The sequence below is a fragment of the Patella vulgata genome, chromosome 1 (assembly GCF_932274485.2).
Source record: "Patella vulgata chromosome 1, xgPatVulg1.2, whole genome shotgun sequence".
Lineage (NCBI taxonomy): Eukaryota > Metazoa > Mollusca > Gastropoda > Patellidae > Patella > Patella vulgata.
Genome location: NC_065879.2, coordinates 46,340,099 through 46,367,068, shown reverse-complemented (window position 1 = coordinate 46,367,068; position 26,970 = coordinate 46,340,099). Strand labels below are relative to the sequence as shown.

At 37.5% G+C, this 26,970-nt stretch overlaps 1 protein-coding gene across 1 annotated transcript in view; it reads left to right on the top strand.

Annotated features, from left to right (window-relative positions):
- The window catches only part of LOC126809879 (von Willebrand factor A domain-containing protein 8), a 118,217-nt gene that overhangs the window by 68,836 nt on the left and 22,411 nt on the right, over positions 1-26,970 (top strand). The window contains exon 7 of the mRNA XM_050534732.2: positions 2,422-2,471. Within this exon, the coding sequence (XP_050390689.1) occupies positions 2,422-2,471 (50 nt within the window). The remainder of the gene's footprint in view (positions 1-2,421; positions 2,472-26,970) is intronic.

Genomic DNA, 26,970 nt, shown 5'->3' with positions numbered 1-26,970 from the left:
CATTTTCATGTGGACGTATATTGTCCTCGCCCCTGTCCGTCCGTCCGTCCGTCCGTCCACAATTGTTTTCGACAGTCTACAGGTCACAATTTTTATCCGATTTCAATGAAACTTGAAATATAGGTTTATCACCCTAAGATCTCGGTTCCTTTCGATATTGGCATGTATCGGATGGTAACTTCATGGATTATGGCCCCTGATTGTACGAAAAATCGCGTTTTTAGCTTGTGAACACTGTAGAGGTCACAATTTTATCCGATTTTGTTGAAACTTGAAATGTAAGTTTATAACCCAAAGATCTCGGTTCCTTTTGATATTCGCGCATATCGAACGGTAACTTCCTGAGTTATGGCCCCTGATTGCACGAAAAATCGCGTTTTTTGGCTTGTGGACCCTATAGAGGTCATAATTGTTATCCGATTTAAAAAAACATATTTTTATATCACCGTTACACCCTAAGGATGGTTGAGTTCGAATTTCGTGAAAATCGGCCCAAAACTGACAGACAAAATGGCTGCCCTTCGTTCTCAAATAGCGTAAAAATATGGTATATCAAGGTTGTGGACCCTATAGAGGTCATAATTTTTATACGCCCACATTTTCATGTGGACGTATTATGCCGTCGCCCCTGTCTCCGTCCGGACATCCGTCCGTCCACAATTGTTTGTGGACTCTCTACAGGTCACAATTCTTATCCGATTTTGACGAAACTTGAAATATAGGTTTATCCCCCAAAGATCTCGGCTGCTTTCGATATTGGCATGTATCGGATCGAAATTTCATGGATTATGGCCCCTGATTGTACGAAAAATCACGTTTTTAGCTTGTGGACCCTATAGAGGTCACAATTTTTATCCAATTTTGTTGAAACTTGAAATGTAAGTTTATAACCCAAAGATCTCAGTTCCTTTCGATATTTGCGCATATCGAATGGTAACTTCCTGAATTATGGCCCCTGATTGTACGAAAAATCGCGTTTTTAGCTTGTGGACCCTATAGAGGTCACAATTTTTATCTGATTTAAAAAAACGTATTATTATATCACCGTTACACCCTAAGGACGGATGAGTTCGATTTTCGTGAAAATTGGCCCAAAATTGACAGACAAATAGCGTAAAAATATGGTATATCAAGTTTGTGGACCCTATAGAGGTCACAATTTTTATCCGATTTTGTTGAAAATTGAAATGTAAGTTTATAACCTAAAGATCTTGGTTCTTTTCGATATTCGCGCATATCGGACTATTTCCTGAATTATGGCCCCTGATTGTATGAAAAATCGCGTTTTTAGCTTGTGGACCCTATAGAGGTCATAATTTTTATCCGATTTAAAAAAACGTATTATTATATCACCGTTACACCCTAAGGAAGTCCGAATTTGAATTTCGTGAAAATCGGCCCAAATTTGACAGACAAAATGGCCGCCGTTCGTTCTCAAATAACGTAAAAATATGGTATATCAAGGTTGTAGACCCTATAGAGGTCACAATTTTTATCCGATTTTGTTGAAACTTGAAATGTAAGTTTATAACACAAAGATCTTGGTTCCTTTCGATATTTGCGCGTATCGAATTGTAATTTCCTGAATTATGGCCCTTGATTGTAGGAAAAATCACTTTCTTTTTAGCTTTTTCTCTATCCATCTCTCGAAAATGTGGGCGTATCCTGCCTGGCAGCCGCTGGTTCAAATTTCTCCCGCACGCCCCAGAGTAGTGATATGTTTGGATTAACTCACGTTTGTTTAATTACTCACGTTATTTTTGCATACTGACACAAGTAAGGAATACTAACCAATTAACTTAAATACTCACCTTATGATTATTACTGACCATTTATAGGAACACCATCGGGTCTAAGCGACTATTGACAACACATATATTTCTCACGAGTTTTAATGAATAGTAACCACAATTAATCTTTTCTACACTTTTGATGGATATTCTAACGTAGAGGCCAGTTAGTCAATACTCAGAGCTCAGTTCTACACACTATGCATGTTAACATGTAATCTTTTGTTTTATTAATTAACAAAACCTGATCATTGTTTTCACACCTAAAAATACATTATTTAATACTGATTGAATAAACTAAATTTACCATCAAAGCCCAGTCTTGTCACGATCATTTAGTATCTATTTTCCATTTCCGCTTTGTTGCTAAACGGAAGTTTTAGCACCCTCTATATTACATATGGAGTTAAAGTTAAACCCCTTGAAAATTTGTGAAAAATTCAGCGATGGTTTTCATTCCAATAGCGGGTTTCAGCGACGGCTAAATTTACCGATGCAAGTATCGATGGTTGCTCCTAACAAACACTGAGATTTTATTAAGAGGTCACTCCTGTCAGGTGGCCTGTCATGAAAATTCCTTTGAAGGACTTCTGAATACAGATTCTACTGTTTATGCATTTATATATTGTAGGAACTTTTAGAAAATTTGCAAGAAAATATACAAAATTTACCTTCTGAGAGGTAAGAAAGACTTATATCTGTTTGCTGTTTAGTAGATAACATCTGAGAGAGAGAGAGAAATGGGGTTAACGTCCACTCGACACAAACTAGGCCATTTCGGGACTAACATATGGTTTAATTTTATTTACATAATTCGCTTGCGCGTAGGGGTCTTTAGCAGTGGGAGGAAACCAGAGGCCCCGGAGAAAACCCATGAGGTTGGACAGGCGACCCTGCTCCTTGCCAGGTACAACCAGGGATTCGAAACCACGCCAGTCGACTCAATGACAGACTTTATGATACAGCGTGCGCACGCTAACCATTCAGCCATCCAACCCCCCAGATAACATCTGAGTGACAACAGTCAAGTTTCGCCTAATCCTCATCAAATTCCGATTGTAAAGGGGTCTTTTACCTTCGCTCCAATGTCCCATCTAAATAACTAGATAACACTTTACTTTTTATAAGTCCACATTCATAATGTGGACGTATATTGCCGTCGCCCCTGTCTGTGAGTGGGTGGGTGTGTGTGTGCGTGTGTATATCGAGGACACACATCTGAATACTAGTCACGTGGGTGTTGAAATGTTGGCAGGGTCAAAAAAAAAGAACTAGAATTAATGATCACATGTGGCAAGACCCCTTTTGTGGACGAGCGACAAATTTGTGAAAAAATAAACTAAATAAAAAGGATACACAGATTCTGTATGAACGATTCTAATTATATTCCATATGCCCTTCGTGCATCTCGGATTTATATTGCATATTTCTCATTATTCTTTCTAACCATGCACACTCGCTCAAACTTGAAAGGCTAAAAAAAGCTCACCGAATCAGTGGGTATAAACACGTGACCACGCTCTATATAAACGATCACAACACTTTCAGTATTGTCTTTTTCTCTTTTGATCTAGACCGTGCACATTCGTGTGTTCGTGATAACGCTGTTATCATGTTCTTAAATTTTCTTTCCATTGTGTTCAATGTGTGTTCATCATTTATGTTTTATCATGGACCTGTATTTTAAGGTCCATTTATATTATCTACCTTCGTTTTCATCGACAGATATGAGGTAGAATCGCTGATTCACCGATTTTTGTTTGTTTTTAGTCGCGGTCATCACGAAGTGTTGACTTTATTTCACTCTTTATATGGAGGAAAGCGATTTTGAGGGATTCTGCGAGGCAGATCTTTTAAATGATCAAAATGTAACCGCAAACTTGCTAGATTTAAATGTCGTAATTATACGGCTTTTTTAGACAAGAGATTATAATATATTCACCTTGAGTGGGACAATCGAGAATAAACCGGATGTTTACAACAGCAGTCCGATGATGGAGGTATACTTCCGATTCCGAACTCGATAATAACATTTTTAACCTACCCATAGGTAAAAACGAGCGTAATAACTGAAATTTTCCGCTAAAAGGTCTATAAAGGCCTTTAAATCTCATAAACGAGAATTGAACGCCAATAATATTGTTGGTTTGTAACTTTATCCAATTCAGTTGTGTTGAGTCAACAGAATTTGATTGATATATGATCATATTCATAATAATAATGATGATCGTAATGTTAACATTATATTACCGGTCCTGATTATTAACATAATATTAACAATAATAAAGAGGGTTACCCTTATATTAGTAGTAATAATAAGTATATGAGTAGATCAAATAAAAAGGTTGTTATTAATAAGACTGCAACAAATAATGTCATCACAACAAAATAAGCCGTTATGGCCCCTGCTATAGTATAGGCTTGAATCATAGTGAAAGTAATATTAATTTTCATTATTACCGGTACTGATTATTAACATAAAATTAACAATAATAAGTAGGGTAACCCTTATACTAGTAGTAATAATAAGTATATAAGTAGATCTAATAAAAAGGTTGTTATTAAATAAGCCTGCAACAAATAATGTCGTCACGACAAAATGAGCCGTTACGGCCCCTGCTATAGGCTTGAATCACATTCATAGTGTAAGTAATATTATTTTGCATTATTACCGGTACTGATTATTAACATAATATTAACAATAGTAAAGAGGGTTACCCTTATACTAGTAGTAATAATAAGTATATAAGTAGATCTAATAAAAAGGTTGTTATTAATAAGCCTGCAACAAATAATGTCGTCACGACAAAATGAGCCGTTACGGCCCCTGCTATAGGCTTAAATCATAATGCAAGTAATATTTTTAGGTGGTGGCATTTAAGTAGATAAAAATGAATTTGAGTTTCTTCAAAACCAGGTTTCCTTGATGTCCAGTCTTCACTGATTTAATATAACAATCCATCTTAAAATCAAAGTCTTGATGGTAATTGATGTTCATCTGTCTGTTAGGTCGGCTAATAGACCTGCATCACATGCTTTTGAAGATGCGGTATCAGTACATCATGGAGATAAAAAGTATACAATAACATTTTAAGTAACTAATAATGGATCAGGTTTACATATCATGGATCCTCAAAGTTTGTATGATGAATTCATTGAGTAAACACAAGAAACTAAGTTTGACATCCCCAAAATCTTTTAGGGTAATGATGTCTTTAATGATTCTGTGATCAACCAAGCTACCAATAAAAAGGTCGAGAAAAAGTTATTGACATTCTACTATCCTCTATCAGTTAAATGCAAGAGATTGTTGCCACCTTTGTTGGACCAGGATATTTGTCATGCCCTGTCCAAAGCGGCTCAGGATTGTTATCTTCAGGAGGTTCTAAAACTGATGCCCTCTGATACCTCTTTTAAATAAAAATATTGACCCTGAGGTAGTCCTCTCATAACCTTAGATAATGCCCATTTAGAGTTGTCTCTGAAGCATAGATTATTTCTTGGGAAATATCGCAGCAAAAGGTAGCACCCAATATATTTAACCACAAGGCCTGTTGGTGACACTTCTCCGGCTGGATTGTTCCGGCAGGCCCCTTAGGGGCTGTCATCTCCAACTGGGGCAGGGCGAGAGGCACTGGGCCACTATTACCTCAGATCAGTGAATATCGTTAGTGGTTATCAGATTGACTTTATTTCAACTCGTATATTCAGAAGGCTATTCCAAATAGCCTGCCTTTTAATCATAAACAGATGTCTTTAATGGATGAGGAAGTCATTTAAATGATATGTAAGAAAGCCATCGATTCTGTATCATCAGCATACAGTTATTAGGCTTTCACCTTCGGTGAAAGACTATTGTTATTACTATTTACAACCCATTCAGGCTTTTCAGATTTTAAAATATTTCTACGTAACATTTATAAACTTGTAGCTATAATCCATACGAAGAAAATGTATTTTAAAATTAGTTTGTAATATAAGCAGTTACCTAGAAATGGTCAATTTTGCATAAGTCACTGTTTTCGTTATTTTGCCTGTAAAATAGTCAATTATTATTGGATTTTCGCAAAAGTGACTCCATTTGATTCAAAAAGCAAGTGTGGGTCATATCAAATTGATTACAATTTAAAATTGACATCGGAAGTGACGCCATTTTGTCAAAAAATGCATTTTTAACTTTTAAAATCAATATTTTTTTCAACCAAGAATTATTTAATATGTATTAATTATTTTAACTTTTGGTTTACATTTACATATTAATAAAAATTCATACGGTCATGTAGATTTCACAAAATTGTTTCTAACTTTTTCAGTTGTGGAGAAATAGGCGATTTTCAACAGGTCACTTCTCAAGGTTTTTGGTCCATAAAAGTGTCAATTATTATTTGATTTTCATAAAATTTTCACTGCTTGATACCTTATGCCATTTACAATTTCATACAAGTGATTTAAGATCTTCATTACCACCAGAAGTAACGTCATTTTGGCAAAAATTGTATTTTTAGCCTACAAAACAGATATTTTATTCAATGGGTCTGATTTGTAATGTTTTTAAAATTGTGATATTTGATTCCAATCAACAAATAGATTGAACCCATACGATCATACAGATACCAGAAAATGGTTTCTAACTTGTACGGTTGCATAGAAATAGACGGTTTTCTACAAGTCACTTTTCACCATGTAATGCCTTATGCCATTTCTGATTTCATAAAACTAATTGAACATTTTCATTATCACCGGAAGTACTGAACACTTACATGTAACAAATGTATAAAATCAATTGATATTGCTGGATTTGATTGATTCGGCGTCCATTTTATTTGATGTGTGCAATGCTTATGTGGAAACCTGTTTAATGGTTTCATTGGTACCAGAAGTGACATATGTTTAGGGTAACGACAATAATCCAAAAACCGGAAGTAGTCAAAAAAAATATCCAATATTTTGAGAAAAAAACCCATAAAAAGTAAAAAAATGGTGATCTTGCGAAAAAAGTGATTACAACGTAAGATTTCAAAACATCTAAAGTGTCATTGGATAGCCCGAACAATGGAAGATTGTATGACATCTAAATGGTAAAAATTCGCTGGTTAGGCAATATATAATGGGACGCTGAAAATCTAGTATTTTCATTTTTGGGGACTATTCAGACTATCCAAAAAGGGCCACAATCTTTGAAAAATCGTTATATCTTCTTCTAATGGTCTAATGGTATAAGGGAGATATCACATTGGTATCAGACTACCAATTATTTGCTAAATATTGTTAAATATCCTCTAATTTTCCTTTCTTTTAAAACCAGTCCAATGGATCTTTCTGAAACTTCTGTACAATGATCCATAAACCGGAAGTAGTCGAAAAAATATTCGATATTTAAAAACCCCTAGTAAAAATCGGTGCTCTTGCAAAAATCGTGATTTCACCGTCGGGTGTGACCGCATCAGAACATCTAAAGTATCATTTGGTAGCTCTATGAATGGGCTATTGTATGACAAACTTCCTGTCTGATTCCTGAAAGCCGGTTCAGTGCTGCTTGCAGGTCTAGTTATTATTTTTTTTTTATTGGGGGAAGCTAGATCTCAGTAACTATAAGAGATAGAGGTTTGAAATTTGATTTTCTGTTGAAAAAGTAGTGTGCAGCTACTGCTTAAAGCTATTTCGAAATTTGTGCGCATAGCGAATTATTTCAATAATTCGCTTGCGCGTTGGGGTCTTTAGCAGTGGGAGAAAACCGGAGGACCCAGAGAAAACCCACGAGGTTGGACAGACGACCCCCTACTCCTTGTCACATACAACCGGAGAATCGAAACCCCGGCAGTTGACTCAATAACAGACCGTATTATACAGCGCACGCGCGTGTTACCCCTCCCCCCAAACAAATGGCACTGTATATCGACAAAAGTCCGAAATGGTCATAATCGGAACGTTCTGCATACGTATAACATAGAGAGCTATTTTTCAAAGTGGCAATATTAGAACTAAGGGTGTTCTACTGTTAACCAATATCTGGCACTGGTATTTGAACTAAGGGTGTTCTACTGTTAACCAATATCTGGCACTGGTACTTCTAGAGTGAAAATATTTCATATTAGTAAATAAAAGTTAAGTTGCTCCTGGAATTAATATCCCAGTTTTTTTGTGTACATGACGTCATCTCTTTATACCATTTAAAATAAAGATCCCTGCTGCAGCTATTTATAAGGAAGTCGCCCCTCTGTATGTATAAAGAAAATTTGATGTTGATAATTATGATTTAGGGTTTTAGTTGTTATTTGAGAATTAAAAGACTGTTTTTGTCCCATTCTGAAAACTGTTTTTTTTTTTTATTCCATTTACAATTCGTGTAGATTTCTGAAACTAACAGATAGAGTTCTGAATATTTATTTTTCCCTTGTTTCTTGCAATTATTACTTATAACTATCGCGAAAGTTGTGAACAGACCGGAAGTGTTGTAAATCTTTAACGTGCACGAAAATTGAAAACCGGCCCTAATTATGTCAATTCCCAACCGTTTTTCGAAAAATTTATATTTTTCTACAGCTGGGGATATTGCGGATGCGATAACGGCCGAATTGAGATACCATGTCATTCTCATTTTTTCTTCAAAATTTGAAAATTTACTAAAATTGTTATTTCTTGGAATGTTGAGTTTTCGATTACATATTTGGATTGCCGGCGTTTAAGATTATCATGTTGTGGATTGTTCAACTATATTTTTCACTTTCCTTCTATCGCAATGCGCATGCAAAGAACGTGTCAATATCTGAATTATGCAAATGTGTGTATTTATTTAGGGGGTGGGGGAGTGGTGGGAATAGTCTTTTGTCATGCATCTGGCGACCGTGTGACGCCTTGGCTACGTTGAAAGCCTTCAGCCTTGCAAGCAAGTCTAGTATTATTATTATTATTATTAAAAAAAAAAAAAAAAACATTTTTAAGCAGGAAACACTGGCAATTGCCCTAATGCTATTAAATGGAACGATTTTTTAACATCCATTGATGTTAAAGAGACTTACTTTTCAATTCCTGTTTGTCTTGATCATCGAATATATCTACGTTTCAAATGGCGAGATCAAGTTTATGTGTTTACATGTTTACCTTTTGGTCTTTCTTTGGTTACACATATCTTTACAAAAATTCTCAAACCTTTGCTTGGCTCAGGAAACAGGACATTATATGTACCGGTACATACTTTATAGATTAGATGATGCTTTATCTGCTACAGGCTTTTTTAGTTTTGGCTTCATAATTAATACAGAAAGTATTTTAGGTTTCATAATTAATACAGAAAGTTATCAAGCTTGTCGACATATGAGAGAGTTTCTAAAATAAATAATAATGGCTGAGGAAATTTTGTTTAGTTCAAATTTTTTAATTCATATGCGCCATCATTTATTGGTCAGTGTTCCTTTAGTTGAACTGCTATTATACTTGCATTATTTTTATCCATTATTTAGACAAACAGAAAAATATATTTCTGTCACACTGTATCTTCAGCTATGATAATGATATTCATATTCAGGCAATGTTTTTGGAAATAGAATGGTGGATATGTAAGGTTTATATATATAATGGGTTTTATATTCATCCACCTAGTATACATGTATAAATGGTTCATAACATCAGATGCTTTCCCATATGGATGGGGTGCCCACAGGGGTAATTTCCAAAGCAATGGCCGTTGAAATCTTTAAGAGCAAGGAAACTATATAAATTATTTAGAAGTTTGAGTAATATTCAATGTTCTGTCTGTGGTCATATTTGTTTTTTATACACATTTGTATCCAGTCTGATAATACTTTTGTATTACTTATATAAATAATCAGGGTGGTTATATTGGTAATCTTTTTGAATTGTCTAAAGAAGTTTGGCTGTGGTCTTTGAAACAAGGAATCTTTTTGTCAGCCAAACATGTTGTTGGTAAATCTAATGTATTGATGGACATTTTGTTTAGAATATTTTCTAGTTTCAACAGCATTAAGCTAAACAAGTATATCTTTACAAAGATTTGTAATCATTTTTTCATACATGAAGTTGATCTGTTTGCTTTCAGACTTAATAGACATTTAGAAAAATGTTTCTTGACATCCAGACCTTTTTTCTAGCATCCAATGCTTTTTCTATATATGTATCAATGGTTCTGGCAAAGGTATTTCAAAACAGTAGATCAAGCAGCCATAATCATTCCAGGCTGGTCAACTCCTGTATGGTATCCAATTTCACTATCAATGCTCACAGCCGACCCAGTTCGGTTACCTGTTCGCAAGAACCTTTTTTATGTTTAAGCCACAATGGTGCTTTACATTCTCTTCGAGGGAAGAATCTATATCTAACAGGATGCAGGATTCCTGGCAATCCTTCTATAATAGAGGAATATCAAAGCAATCTGCTAATATCATCCTTAATTCTTGGAGGCCATCTACTACGAACAGTATGCATTGGCCTAGCTGGAAAAGATGGAATTTTTGGTGTTGTGGACAACAAATTAATTCATTTCATCCATCCGTAGTTTTATAAATTTCTTAGGAGATATGTCTGAACAATTTCCTTATAGGGTAAAAAACATTATTAGATTCTCTGTAACTCAATAAATATCTGTTTACTTGGGATGCTTCAATATTAGTAAATTATTTGGGTACGCTGAATCCATTGCAAAATTTATCTTTGAGAATACTGACATATAAAAACAGTTGGTTTGTTGGCTTTAGCTACAGCTCAGAGATGTCAAATTTTAACAGCCTTTTGCCTTCATGCTTTATATGATTCAGGCTCTGTTATAACCTTGAGAGTAAATAAGGTTTCGAAAACTTCTCGACCTTTAACACCGTTATTCAGGGTTAAAATTCCAAGTTTTAAAGATGTCAGGATCTGTCCTTGTTTTACTTCGAGACAGTTTATCCGTACAACAGCAGAATACCGTAAATCCAGTCAAGGATTTGTTTTCCTTTTTTACAAAGAAGGCTGTAGCTCCAGGAACTTCTGCTAGGTGTTTAAGAGAGATATTAAAGTTAGCTGGTATTGATACTTCTATTTTTAAAGCCCACTCAATTAGAGGGGCATCAACTTCTTCGACATTTAATGGTGGTTGTTCACATTCAGACATTTTGAAGGCTGCAGACAGGAAATATGGATATATATTTGCCAGGTTTTACCACCAGTATGTGCGAAATTTGTTTATCTTGTATGCTGGCTGCGAAATGAACTACTAATTTGTTTTAGTTGTTATTTCCTTTGTTGACTAGCCTTTAAACTATGCAATATAAATCTGAGATGCCCGAAGGGCATATATGGAATATAATCCCCCTCAAGTCCTAGCGCCCAAAGGGCACAGCCCGATGGGCGTGATGGATGAGAAGGATTATATGAATATATAGCCCGTGGGCTCGAGGATTTATCTTCCCTCCCTTGAGCGCTCCCTGTGCTATATTCGGCTGTCAACAAATCTTTAAAAAGACAATACTGAAAGTGTTGTGATCGTTTATATAGAGCGTGGTCACGTGTTTATACACACTGATTCGATCAGCTATTTTTAGCCTTTAAAGTTTGAGCGAGTGTGCATGGTTAGAAAAAATGAGAAATATGCAATATAAATCCTCGAACTATATATTCATATAATCCTTCTCATCCATCACGCCCTTCGGGCGGTAGGATGAGAGGAGGATTATTCACTGAATTTACATTAAAACATCCATCTTGCACTTTACCGATGTCTAGAACAGTATGTTACGACACACTGAAGAAATTTCACAGAGTAGTCCTTGTGGTTAATGTCTCGTTTGTAACTACCTTGTGACCACAGAGCTCCGAAGTCAGCGTGTACTGACTCACTGGCTTGTTCACTATAGAATCCCAATCCCTTTCCATTTCCCTGATCTGTCTGTTGTCTATCAAAGAATTGAACTACATGATCAATGAGTGCATGACACTTGCTGGTGATTGGGATCTGCAAGTCTTTGTACGTCGATTAAAACTTGTGGATGGAGTCCTTGTAATTGCTCTCGAGCATCTTTCCGAAACATTTGATCCTCACTTCATTGAACGCTTTGACTAGCTCGCTAGCCTGGAGGTCGGGTGTTCGATCCCTGCATTGGCCGAGAAAGTTCATCCAGATTTTCCGGCGTGGTTCTCCCTTGTCAGTGATGCAGGACGGAGGGGCTGACAAGGAAAGCTGTCTAGTCGTTCGGATGGGACGAAAAACCGAGGTCCCGTGTACACATTGGCGTGCACGTAAAAGATCCCTTGGCAGTTGGAATTCGATATAAGAGTAGGCCGTAGTGCCGCTGTCCGGGCAAAATTTCCCTCATAACACACTGTATGGCGTATGCCCGTCTTCATTAGCCCAGGTTAGGAGCAGAACAGTAGGACGTTAAACTCCATTTCATTTCATTTGAACGCTTTGAATTTGTCAACGACTTTTTGTCCGGCTGGTCCAACTTTGGCTTCAACCATTAATGCTTCTAGCGACTCCAGATTTTCGAGTAAAGTTCTACATTGAGGTCCATTATATTCCCCACCATGGAGCGGAGGACGACGGAGTCCTAATGGGTCTGGTCAGTTTCTGGCAGTGAACTCAGATTCGCCGAGTAAATAGTCCACATGATCGTACAACCTGTTGGTCAACCCCAGCGGCAAATGCAGTTCCATCACTGGCAATATATCAATTATCAGTGTATGGTCGGGTAAGTTTCTGACTAGCTGCTGGTGGACACAGCTTTTGAAAGCAGCCGCCGATAATGGCTTTGACTTTTTGTGGCTGCAGTCTTGTATTCGCTCGCATTTGTTCTAATTGATCCGAGAGTCCTTAGTTCAATGACGCGATTTGGATTCGCAAAGTCCGCTTTTGGTAACTCACACCAAGGACATGGATATTTTGAGCCCAGACCGAAGAATACGTTAGCTAGTTTCAAATCAAAGGTTGACATAAAGTCGATTCTGTCCAGATTGAGGAGGTCCATCACTGTAACATTGGTACCGTTTAATCTAGCGTAAATAGCGTTAATTTCTTCTCTGTGTCCAATTATTCATAAATATTGTTGAATTTCGGCGAATAGTGCTCACTTTGTACTTCTATCGAATTTCAATCTCACTGTTTAATTTTGATTACCAAGCGTCTAATTAACTAGTGTTTAGTTTCTCGACACGTGTTGAATTATAAGCGTCCCGTCTAATTAGCACAACTGTTCAATAATTAGTTGGACCGTTCAATTTCCCGAGCCGAGATTAAAATCAGTCAAGGTGTCCAATTACGCAAGGTGTTAAATTTTGTTGTCAAACATCTAATTTCACGTGCGATGTTCAGATAATACGATGTGTTTAGATGTTGGTCATCGTTCAGTTTTGCAGCACAATGTTGAAATACTGTAATAAGCGTTAGTTTTAGTACTGACCTGTTGCGATACGGTGAAATATTATTTTTCAGGATTCATACGACGGCAGGTATCTGTAATGCCTGTCATTATCCGGGGATTATTTTTCAAGATCACTACGGTGAAACAGATGTTGGATTTTTAATGGCGATGGGACGGTTCTGAAGCAAAGCTTTCTTGAGATGCACATACTGTTTCGTCCACAATTATAAAACGTGTATTTATTTATCCATTTAAAACAGTATTTCCCACACTGACAACACATCCACGAATGATAATTTTCACCCATCTGATTTACGTGTGTACACGTCGACTCCCTACCCTGATTAAATCCTTTTGTTTAAATGTCATCGCAATTACACTTGGGACCGGGTATCGTCCAGACTTTACGAAAAAAGGAAAGAAACTAAGAATTTAATACACGTATCCAGCTGATAGATTGCCGTCAAGAATGTGTTAAATGCCGTCAAGATTCACCAAAAACCGCCCAGTTTGTGCTACCGTGTAGATTAAGAAACAATGTTTACTTTTGACAACGATCGTCTGCTTTACGACCGTCCTGTTTCTTGGGATGTTTTTTAGAAATGAACACTACCATTAAGATTTGAAAGGGGTTTAGTTTTTAGACAAGGCGTTTATTTTCCCGTAAGTTGTTAAGAAATGAACAGAGGTTTTAATTCTTTAAGGCGTTTAGATTTTATGCCAAATTACCACTTTACCGAGAGCCGTCTAGTAACTTACGGGTGAGTAGTAATGCAATGCCGTTTACTTTTCATGTCTTGTAATTAGTTTGCCCAGTGTCATCTAGAAACTTAAGGCGTTTGTTTTTTTGTGAAATATTTAATTTCTGTCTCCCAATTTTAGAAACTATGTTCAGATTTAGAATCTGAGTATAGTGTCTAAAATTCTCGAATGAATTGCATATTTGTTGAATATCGTCCATTCATCGGTATTGCCGACATCCGTTGGGAAATTTAAATTTAAAAAGGAATTGTATCATATTTAAGTTTAATTTTTAATAAAGAATGGTGACATCATAAATACAGGCCTCGGTGTAATTTTACATGCAAAATTAACGGTATTTATTTGTAATAAACAATCAATGTCAAAACTATATACTGCCACGATGTTATGGGTGTTGAATATTTTCGTTAATAATACGGACGCGTTAGTCCACGTTGTATAGTGAGAACACGCGTGTTCACATATTCTGCACGATATATATGCGGTTATATTTCAAACCAGTCATTTAAAGCTGCATGTCTCGAACATTTTAAAAGGACACGTATGCATAAGACTATACATGTATTACACAGTTTAGATATTTATGCTGTGTTCAAATTGTTTTGCATATTTACTGTATTAAGAGTGTATAGTTAATAATTACTCTTGAATTACGGCAAAGATAGACTTTTAAATTGAAAACTATAAAGGTATTTTGGTTATCGGTCTTACAAATTGAAATAAGACATAAATACAACTTGCAGCGGGATTCTAAAGCGCTTTCAAGTCAGACGTAAGCTCGTACTTACCGTAAAAATGAACTGAACGCAATACAAGTCTCGGATGTAAGAGAATATTAGTTAATTATAACTGCTATCAAATCCACACAAAAATCAAAAGCTCTTGTTTTATTTTAGAAAAGAATAACTGTTTTTCGAGCGAGGAGCCTATTCTACATGAACCCCAAATCAATGATGAACTGTCAACTTGTTATGTAGTCATTCACGTGCAGATTGGTTTGAATAACAGAAATGTCCCGTGTATAAAAGATCAAAGAATAAAATTGCATGTAGCCACTTTGTTTATCTAAAAAGGCTCTGGCGCACTTTAAGGAATTATTTTTGACCCAATATTAACCATCGCCAATTTTTTTAAATCATGGGATAAAGTCAATCAACAAACAATACGGGTCTACTTTATTACAAAAACATTGGTGAAATTATCAGTTTGTCTAAAATCATAACGCTAATCAACAAACAATACTATTCTTCTTTATTACAAAAACATCGGTGAACTAATCTCTGTCGTGATAGCGAGCCAAGCTAGTTGATTAATAGGTAAATAAAACAATATAAACAACCAATGAGTAAAACTGATTTATTCCAATCAATTTATATACGAGTCAAGTATTACCTTAACCGTGTACAAGTTTGCTTCTGAACGGGTTAACTGACACCCGTTCAACTTGTAAATTGCAAATACAAACTGCTTACCCTATTCATGCCATAGACACTAATATCCTTATTCCAAAAAAACGTTCCGTTTCCACTAATTGTGACAGATACAAATATTAATTTTGATTATTTTATCCATCAACACACTGACAGAGTAAACACATCTAACAACCAGACCTTAGGAATTCGGGCCTCTTCAATAGTTATAAAGCACATCAAAGAGTGTAGTATAAATTGCCTAACAGAAACTTCATGCTTTATAAGTTGTTAAAGGGGCGTGGGGCTATTTAAGGAATGCTGTTTGTGTGGATTGGATAGTGGTTATAATTAACTAATATTCTCTTCCATCGGAGACTTGTATTGCGTTCAGTTCATTTTTACGGTAAGTACGCAGGCCAAGAAATTTCACGCGAACAATACCAATCGGTTACGTGCGGTCGCGCCACCTCAAAAACACGTGACCGATTTCCTGGTTACGCAAATTGAAATATCGGTTACGTTAACAAATTTCATTAACAGATTTATTCACATTTGATCAATTTTTATACAGGATGACTTGTGACAGGTCTAAATTATTTGTATTATAGCACAAACTCCATTCATTCATTCTTGGCAATTTATTTCTCCATCTTACCGGTACTTTGACAGATCACGTATTTTGACACCATGTAGGCTATTGACCAGTTGCAAGCAGGTTGATTTAAAAAAGCCTCTCACCCCTAATTCTTTAAATGATTAGTTATGCCATAAATCTTTGAAAGCGTACCTTTGGATTTTCAAGCACAAAATGAGAAATGAGTTTGACTTTTTAACATGCCAGCTATATTTCCAAAGAATTTACTACATGTGTTCCTTTCAGTTTTCGCTATAGTCATGCTGTAGTACCAATGACCCGTATGTATGTCATCAACTTTAACCCCCTCCCCGGCATCGCTCGAGCGATAATGTAAACGATTTTACTGCCCTGTCTATTTTAATATTATTTCATGACATCAAACTATTCTATTTCCTTTTGAGACTTTGTGTATAGAGGCCGAGGTTTATAAATACTGTTTGTCAATCAGTCGCTACCAATGAGTGAGGCTATCTCATGCTACGTGCTTGGATGAATGATTGCAAGTGACAAGTGTAGCCTAATATGAAGTGACCGAAAACAATGTGGTAGCTACCATTCCTGGTTTTTGAAGGTCAGATATGATACAAAAACGAAAATCCATTAGTAATTTTTATAACCGATTCCCCTCATTATTAAAATGTATAGGGATTTAGTGAAGTGGAACATTTTTTTTCTAACATTTTATTTTTTAAATGGGGACACCGTGGGATTTAAGTCATAAACACTAAACCGCAAAATATAATATTAAATATAAAAGAATATAAATTAGTCAAGTTATTTCTTTAAAAACTACATTTACTGCAAGTGGAAATGAATAATAGCACCATTTAAATCTTGATAAAACATGAAAACAACGCAACCATTTTATGTAACCAATTGGTTACCCAATGGTCATCTGACGTAACCAAAGAAAATGGTTACGCTGAGCATAAACGCGCAACCATTTTTCTGGTTACGCCAAAATTTGAAATTTCGTGGCCTGAGTACGAGCTTACGTCTGACTTGAAACACTTTCGAATCCCATTGCAAGTTCTATTTATGTCTTATTTCTAATTGTAAGACCAATAACCAAAATACCTTTATAGTTTGCAATTTAAAAGTCTATCTTTGCCGTAATTCAAGAGTAATTATTAACTATACACTCTTAATACAGTAAATATGCAAAACAATTTGAAAACAGCATAAATATCTAAACTGTGTAATACAGGTATAGCCTTATGCGTACGTGTCCTTTAAAATGTTCTAGACATGCAGCTTTACATGACCGGTTGGAAATATAACCGCATATATATCGTGCAGAATATGTGAACACGCGTGTTCTCACTATACAACATGGACTAACGCGTCCGTATTATTAGCGAAAATATTCAACATTCATAACATCGTGGCAGTATATCGTTTTGACATCGATTGTTTATGATAAATAAATACCGTTAATTTTGCATGTAAAATTACACCGAGGCCTGTTACATATAAGCATGAAATGTATTTAGTAGGTTTTATTTGATCTTCAGCGAAAAAAGGGTCGTCGTTCTATGATAATAAAAAGAAATAAAGAGTTTGAATTATTAGTTTATTTTCACGTTTTGTCTTACACAATAGAAATATTGTTAGCTTCTGACACATGTGTATTAATTCTACAAGCCTTCTGTGTTTATTGCCAGAGATAATCGCACTACCCTTCAACCCAAAATGCTTTCTATAGATCCCATATTATGTAATATATGATTGGTGCAATACCCATGCTGTTAGTCTTAATTGCGAAGACATTTAAACAAAAGGATTTAATCAGGGTAGGGAGTAGACGTGTACACACGTAAATCAGATGCGTGAGATTTATCATTCGTGGATGTGTTGTCAGTGTGGGAAATACTGTTTTAAATGGATATATAAATACACGTTTTATGATTGTGGATGAAACGGTATGCGCATCTCAAGAAAGCTTTGCTTCGGAACTGTCCCGTCGCCATTAAAAATCCAACATCTGTTTCACCGTAGTGATCTTGAAAAATAATCCCTGGATAATGACAGGCATTACAGATACCTGCCGTTGTATGAATCCTGAAAAATAATATTTCACCGTATCGCAACAGGTCAGTACTAAAACTAACTCTTATTACAGTATTTCAACATTGTGCTGCAAAACTGAACGATGACCAACAACTAAACACATCGTAATATCTGAACATTGCACGTGAAATTAGATGTTTGACAACAAAATTTAACACCTTGCGTAATTGGACACCTTGACTGATTTTAATCACGGCTCGGAAAATTAAATGGTCCAACTAATTATTGAACAGTTGTGCTAATTAGACGGGACGCTTATAATTCAACACGTGTTGAGAAACTAAACACTAGTTAATTAGACACTTGGTAATCAAAATTAAACAGTGAGATTGAAATTCGATAGAAGTACAAATTGAGCACTTTTCGCCGAAATTCAACAATATTTATGAATAATTGGACAGAGAGTAGAAATTAACGCTATTTACGCTAGATTAAACGGTACCACTGTTACAGTGATTATGGCCGCTATATTTTTGTAAGATTCTTTCACATCCTGAACGATAGTGATAATCAGCACTTTCTTTACGCTGCTGTCCAGAAATTGTCTCTGGAATGCTCCATCTGTGTATTTTGTTCTTTTCTGCACTGGACTTGAGTCGTCTTCGTTCTTCTAAATGTTGATACAGAATTTAAGGAATGAGCCTCCAGCAGCAATTCCCAGCATCTTCTTTCTTCTTGGATGGATTTGTCTTCTGTTTGACCTCTACAGGTTTGGCAGATGTTTTCTTCTCTTTCTTCTTCTTGTCTTTACCTTTAGGGGTGGGGGTTGCATCGGACGTCGAGAGAGTCGGTGCTGGAGCTTGTTTTGGTTCCACCACCGTTTCTCTGACTACTTTTGCTTCTCTCTCCTTGTTCTTTACTTGCTGGGTTGCCTCCCTAAAGGTAAGTTTATCTTTGCTTTGCAGACGTAGCGCTGCTTTGGTCGCTTGTATACTTGGGCATTGCGGGGAGTTGGCTGCGTGGCTCCCTTTGCAGTTTGAGCAGTTAATACCGAGAAGTTCGTTCTGAGCCAGCGCCAAATCCATCTCAGACCTACTTTTTAAGGCAAGTCTAAGTTGGCCTGACACAGTGATCTTTAAGTCGGGTATGTTAGTAATACCCCACTTACTCTTTAGTTCCTTCCCCACAGCCGTAAGTTTGGTTCCTTGAAAGGACATGCCTTCCAGTGGCCTCACTAGTACGACGTGAGGCTGTTCCTCTCTCCTTTTTGCCGCAGGAAAGAACTTCAGTGCAGGGCTGCTGTAAAAAGCTTCAGCCATGGACATGGGTTCGCTAGCCTCTATCGCATCGTTCTTATGCTGCCGAAAGATACAATCGAAAACAAAAGGAGGGACTGAACAGTGTTGATTAAGGATGTATTCTGTCGTTAATTAATGACGTAAGCTGATATACCTGTTGTTACCCCTTTCCACAAAGAAGCGCTAGTCAATCAGTGTTATTAATACTAATTAACTATGGGTTCCTATTGCTTGTATGAGTGTACTTAACAGTTATCAGGCTTATTAGCTATAGAAATAAATTAGCTTGTTATTGTTTTAAGAAGCCTGTGACGAGTTCAATCAGTTGATTGGCTTGTACACTGAGCTTCTTTGTTAGTAGATGATAGACAGAAAAGTGAAATGATTAAATAGATACCGAATAGAGAAAAATAGAAATAAATAAAGATAGGAAGGTGGTATATAGAGTTGAAAAAAGGTTTAAAAAGAAGAAGTAACAAAAAATAGATTAGATTAGGAGTGGAGAAATATGAAATAGAAGGAGAATTAAAGAAAATTAGCTTATATATAATATATAGAAATAAGGTAAAAATAATATCCTAACAATAAAGCACTGAGGAAGGAAGTAAGGAAAAGAAAATAAAGTAAAATAAAATAAGATAAATTAAGAATGCAAAATATAAAGAAAATAAACCTTATACCTTGTGAAGGTATAAAAATAAAAACAAAGACAACTTTAAATCTATTTTTGGACTAGATGATCTTTGTAGTATCTAGTGGTCTTTCTGGGTTTGAGAAGTCTTTTTGGAGTCTTAGCTAGGCTACTTTATCTGAGATAAATTTAGTCGATAGCTTTGGAGCTCTGGTGCATTAGGTGATCTAAAACCTAATCCGCGTATTGCTTACAAACACAAAATATAAAATCATATTTACACAAAAGTTCAAAATTTAATCGGCGATATCAGATTATATTCTTTGAATGACCTACTGCTATTGTTTTATAAATGACAAATTCCAGCCACGTCCTAGCTGTCTCTGTTCCATCCGAAACCACTGCCTATGCCGTCGCTTGGAATATACAGTCATAAATGCTCGTCATTACAATTTAGATTATGTTCTTTGAATGACCGCCTGCTTATATCACAAATTCTAGCCACCTGTCTCAGTTCCGTCTGAAACCATATCGCTCACAGACGTGTAATTACACCACCATCGCATGGAATATACAACAGTCATAAATGTCTGTCGTTAGATTCTTTGAATGGCAGCTACCTATTGTTTAATTAATCCCCTAATCCAGACACATGGTTTTGTAGTGAAGTATATTCGTGTTGTTATTTAATTGCCGTTATGATTTTAGATTTTTAGAATACTTCACTGATGTTTTTGTAATAAAGTATACTCGTATTGCTTGTTAATTGGCGTTATGATTTTAATGTTTAGACAACATTTAATTGACTTGATATGAAATCTGAATATAAATTATTAGATAGATAAATAAAAGGTATTTTACAATTACATATTGACAACTTAATCTCTCGCCAAAATACAATTGGATTGATATTATTTCGGCATCATAATTAATTTTAAAACTAATCGTTGATTTCATTGGATTGATATAATTTCGGCATCATAATTAATTTTAAAACTAATCGTTGATTTAATTTCCGCACACAAAATGGAACTAAATATAAGAATTCTGTATAAGAATCAATTTAGAATACCAAAATGCGAATTGAAACACATTGTGGTCAAAACTGTGTAATAAATTATAAAATAAATCATAAATGAATGGAACCTGTTGTAAGGTGGACACTGCATGCTTTCTTTTAACGTTGGGTTATTTGAGGTGCCAGGTAGTCTGAACAACGGGTTAATTGAGGTGCCAGGTAGTCTAAACAACTGAAGATAACACCTGTCGAAAAAGTGACTATGTGCAGTTTATTCTTTGATCTGTTATATCACAGGACAATTCTGTTATGGTGAAACCAACCTGCAGGAAAGGGACTATATTACAAGTTGAAAGTTTTGCAATGATGATCATGGATATTTTTCTACACACTTCAGGTCCACGTTGTTAATTAGTACTCGTACTGATAACACCTAGTGCACCAGAGCTCCAAAGCTATTGCTGAGTTTATCATAGATAAAGTATCCTAGCCAGACTCCAAAAGACTCCTCAAACCCAGGACTACTAGATTCTGTAAAGATCCTCCAGTCCATAAGTAATTTTAAGGTTGTCTTTATTTTTATACCTTCACAAGGTATAAGCTGTTCTCATTTTTTTCTTTTCTATCTACCTTATTTTATTTTATTTTGTTCTTCCATTTTTTGTTTGCTTCTTTTCTCTTTGATTCATTGTTAGGATACTATTTTTCCTTTTTTATATCAGATATAAGCTTATTTCCTTAATTCCTCCTTCTATTTTATTTTCTACATTTTTAATCTACTTTATTTAGTTACCTTCCCCTCACCCTTTTTTACTTTTTGTTATTTGTTTTTTCATTCTCCCTATATACCAACTTCTTAACTCCATTTATTTATTTATTTTTATTTATTTTTCTTTCTCATCCTTTCCTTATTTCCATTATTTTCCTTATCAGACTCTTCATTTATTTAACTATTCTACTCTTTCTATCATCTAATAACCAAGAAGCTTAGTGTACAAGCCAATCAACTGATTAAACTCCTCACAAACCTCTTAAAACAACATCAACAAGCTAAATCTCTTTTATAAATACCAAACCTGATAACTGTTAAGTAAACTCATACAAGCAATAGGAACCCATAGTTAAATAGTATTAATAACACTGATTGACTAGCGGCTTTTTTGTGGAAAGGGTTAACGACAGTTATACCAGCTTAAAACAACACTAACAATCTAAATTATTATTATAGTTACCAAGCCTCATAACTGTTAAGTAAACTCATACAAGCAATATGAACCCACAGTTAATTAATATTAATAACACTGATTGACTAGCGGCTCTTTGTGGAAAGGGTTAACAACAGTTATATCAGCTTACGCCATTAATTAACAACAGCATACAACCATAATCAACACTGTTCAGTCCCTCCTTTTGTTTTTGATTTTACTTTTCGGCAGCATAAGAACGATGGCGACAGAGGCTAGCTCACCCATGTCAATGGCTGACGCTTTTAAAAGCAGCCCGGCACCAAAGTTCTTTCCTGCGACAAAAAGGAGAGAAGAACAGACCCACGTCGTACTTGTGAGGCTACTGGAAGGTAAGTCCTTCCAAGGAGCCAAACTTACGGCCGTGGGCAAGGAATTGAAGAGTAAGTGGGGTATTATCAACATACCCGACATAAAGATCACAGTGCCGGGACATATAAGACTTGCCCTAAAAAGTAGGTCTGACATGGACCTAGCGCTGGCCCAGAACCTACTTCTCGGTATGACCGTGACGGTGTCTGAACCGTCCACCTTGTCAATAGACAAGGTGGTTGTTCATGGGATACCGGCCGAATATACCGGGGACGAAATTCTGGAGGATCTAATAGAGGGGGGGTACCAAGCAATCGAGGTATATCGGTTTAAAGTGGCCGTGGGGAAGGACCAGGGAAGCGTCGCCCTAACCTTCAAGAAAGGTACCTAAATCCAGAACACCAAGGAAACTCTAAAGATCCAGGTAAAAGAGAAAGTAAGTTTCAATGAAGCCTCATTGATGCTGAAAAAGAAGGGAGGACAAAAGATGTCAGGAATAGGGCTCCGGTTGCAAAACCAATTCCGGAGCCGATTCCATCGACATCCCAAAACAACGCCGAAAAAACCCACCACGGCACCCAACCAAAAAGACAAACCAACACCAAAGAATAAAACCAAATCCAAGAAGGAAGAGGAACCGAAAACGAATGTTCATGAATCACACTTCATTCCTAAATTTAAAACGGAAAGTGGCTTCATGAACTTCATGATCGAGTTCCTCCGGGTGGCCGTGTCCAATGAGGACCAAGCTACCAAGATGACAAACCTAATCGGCAAAATAAGGACACACATGGTCAACCCCGATGTCCTGTGTGTCATGATTAATTCAATCAACACTGTAAAAAAAAGATCAAGAGAAGAAGAAACCACAAAAGGCGATCAAACGGCAAACCTCGCACTCCGTAGAAGGATATCTCATGTTCGTCACTACAGCACTGGCGATATGCCCAGTTGCTTGCCGGTTTTAACACCAAAGACGAACACTAATGAGGTACCTCCTATGGAATGTGAAACGCCAATTGACCAATAAATAGACAAGACAGAGAGGCATCCATCCAGACAGTCATCATGGCGGGCCAGGTAAAAGTTCTACAACTAAACATTAATGGACTGGCCCCCAGATGTGCTGAGCTGAGAAAATACATCACCCGCAACCCCAAAGATGTAATATGCCTCCAAGAAACCAAGCTACTACCAACCAAGAACGACATCTACTTGCCCGGATTCACTTGTCAGAGAAGGGACGGACCGGGCAGCACGACACGTGGCGGTGGTCTTGCCATCTACGTCAGTGATAACTTAAATTATATTTCTGTTTCGCTGGACGTAGAGGACCCTCTAGAAACAATGGGCATAGCCATCACATGGAGCAATAATACAAAATTGACAATAGTGAATGTCTATGTACCCCCAGATGTCACGAGAAAACCAGTTGACTTCCAGTCACTTCTCGACCAGCTTCCGCAGGGCGAATTTGTGTTTTGCGGGGATTTCACCGCAAAACATGTCCTGTGGGGGTCACCGAAGAATGACTGTCGGGGGATTAGCCTATGCTTCAATAATAGAAGAGAACGACCTATGTGTACTGAACGACGAGAGCCCTACTTTTGTTGGAGGAAATGCCTCACCTTCACATCTGGATCTCACGCTCTGTACGCTTGGTATGGCAAACCGCTGCGACTGGCAAGTACACGAAGATGAAACACTTGGCAGCGACCATCTACTGATAGAACTCTGCATCCAATGTGAAACAACCAGGGAAGTCTATAACGGGAAACCCAATTGGAAAATAAAAGAGGCTGATTGGGCTAACTTCCGTGTAGGCTGCCTTGGGTGGAAAGAAGAAGACATCATCGATGCCAACATCGACTTGTACGCAGCCAACATCACGAGTGCTATTATAGGTGCTGCAGACGACTCCATTCCCAAGACTTCTGGAGGGCAATCAAGGATTAGAAAACCTTGGTGGTCACCAGAATGTCAGAGGGCGGTTAACGAAAGAAAGAAGGCACTAGGCCTACGGAAACGGCACTACAATGAAGTCAATCACCAAAACTACCTGAAGTTGAAATACGCCGCAAGAGACACCATCCGGAAGGCACAAAGCGGACACTGGATGACATTCTGTAATGCGTTGAATCAAAACACGCAAACAGGTGCCGTCTGGAAGAAGCTGAATGCCATGAACGGGAAGCGCAGATCATTCAACATACCAAACCTAAAGAATGGAGATGAGTACGTTACCAGCGGCAATGAAAAGGCAGATCTACTTGCAAAAGCTTTCGCTGACGCAAGCAGGGACGAAAACCAATCACCAGAGTTTCTGAAGAGAAAGGAAATCTTTTACTCACAGCACCCTTCATTAGAAATTGAACCTAATGAAGGGGCTAAACCAATCAATCTACCCTTCTCTGAGGAGGAGTTAAATAAGGCTCTTTCCCTCAAGAAGGATAGTGCGGCTGGTGAGGACAAAGTAAAGTACTCGATGCTCAAACATCTGCCTAGAAATGCCAAAAGGATACTACTAAACTTCTTCAACACATCCTGGCTGGCAGGAGAGGTACCTATCGACCAGTAAGTTTGACATCCACACTGTGCAAAACCTTGGAAACAATGGTTAACATACGACTACAGTTCTATCTGGAGAGCAACCGACTGATCGATGAAAATCAAAGCGGGTTCAGGAAAGGGCGTTCAACAACGGACCACTTGGTGAGACTACAGCAAGTCATGTCGCAGGCACTCCTCTCTGGGAACTTGTTATGTGTCGTGTTCGTAGATTTAACTAAGGCTTTCGATTTAGTCTGGCTAGACGGGCTGCTCTTCAAGTTAGGACGTATTGGTATAATGGGCATAATGTTTCGGTGGATCAAAAGCTTTCTGAGCGATAGAAAGATACAGGTGAATGTTGGCAGATTCCTGAGTGCCGCGCAATCATTAGAAAAAGGCACGCCTCAGGGATCAGTTATCAGTCCCACTCTCTTCCATATCATGATCAACCACATACAGAAATCGTCCTACCTCGACGCCAAAGCTGAGTTAGCTAAATTTGCTGATGACAGTACCATATGGAGGAAAGGGAGGAACTTCTGTGAACTACAAAAGAAAATGCAGAAGGCCTTAGACAAATTCATGGCATGGGCAAACGATTGGGGATTCAAAGTCTCGGAGAAGAAAACAGTCGGCATGCTTGTAAGCAGGGATAGAGGGATAAGCAGAATGACTCTGTGTATGAACGGGAAAACCATCGAGTTTAAAGACCAAACCAAGTTCCTTGGCGTAATCTTTGACCGAAGGCTGACCTGGAAACCGCACATCGACGAGACTGTAGATAGATGCACCAAAATCCTAAACTTAATGAGGAAAATAACGGGCAGCACTTGGGGGGCCAACAGAGTCACACTAATGATGGTGTATCGTGCTCTAATACGATCTGTATTAGACTACGGCTCTCTGGCCTTCATGAACTGCGTGCCATTACTCTTAAGGAAGCTTAACACCATCCAATACAAAGCTCTGTGTATTGCGACTGGCGTAGGGCAAGGGACTGGGAGAGAGGCACTACTGCAGGAAGTCGGGGAGTTGCCCCTATCCCTAAGAAGAAAAGAACTAGCGACAAGGTACTGGGCTAAGATCTCGCAACTGGGCGAAAGATCCCCAACCTTTGTCAGTCTAAAAAATACAAGATATGTGAGAGATCCTAGAAAGAAAAGCTTCGGCCAGGGTATCAGGGAAACAATCAAGGAACTGCGACTGGGGGAGCTCGTGATAAATGAACACGACCCCCCAGTGATCGCCCCTTGGACGCTCCCTATACCGCCGGTTAATCTAGATCTACTACAGAAAACCGACAAGAAAAACAACCCCACTGCTGCACGTGCTTTCTCTCTAGAACACCTGGAAGACAACTGGCTGTCTGATGACTGGGACCATGTGTACACGGATGGCTCACGCAATCCTGAAAGGGGCACCAGCTCGTTTGGAATATACCTGCCAAACGGGGAACAGGGAATAAGCAGAAAACTGCCCAATAACTGTTCGGTGTACACTGCAGAGCTTGTGGCCATTCGTGACGCTATATCATGGATTTCCCATCAAAAGACTAGTAAGTTCGTCATTCCAAGCGACTCTCTGAGCAGTCTGATTTCAATCCAAAATGACAACTTGGACTCAAGACCAGAAGTCATTTTGGAAATCAGGCAGCTGTACCAGAGGGTTTTAGAGAAGGGAAGCAAAGTAGAACTCGTGTGGATTCCATCACATGTCAACATTAGAGGAAACGAGGAGGCAGATCGACTCGCCAATGAAGGTCTCAAGGACACAGCACCACTCCGCACCATAGACTACAGCACCACGGAAATCTACAGTATGGTCAAAAGACACGTCAATTCAATCTGGGAATTAAATCTCGTTGAACTTGACACATACAGATTCCGGCTGGATGACAAGATCTACACAAAGACAACACTCAATCACCCTAGAAGAGATATTTGTAGACTTATATC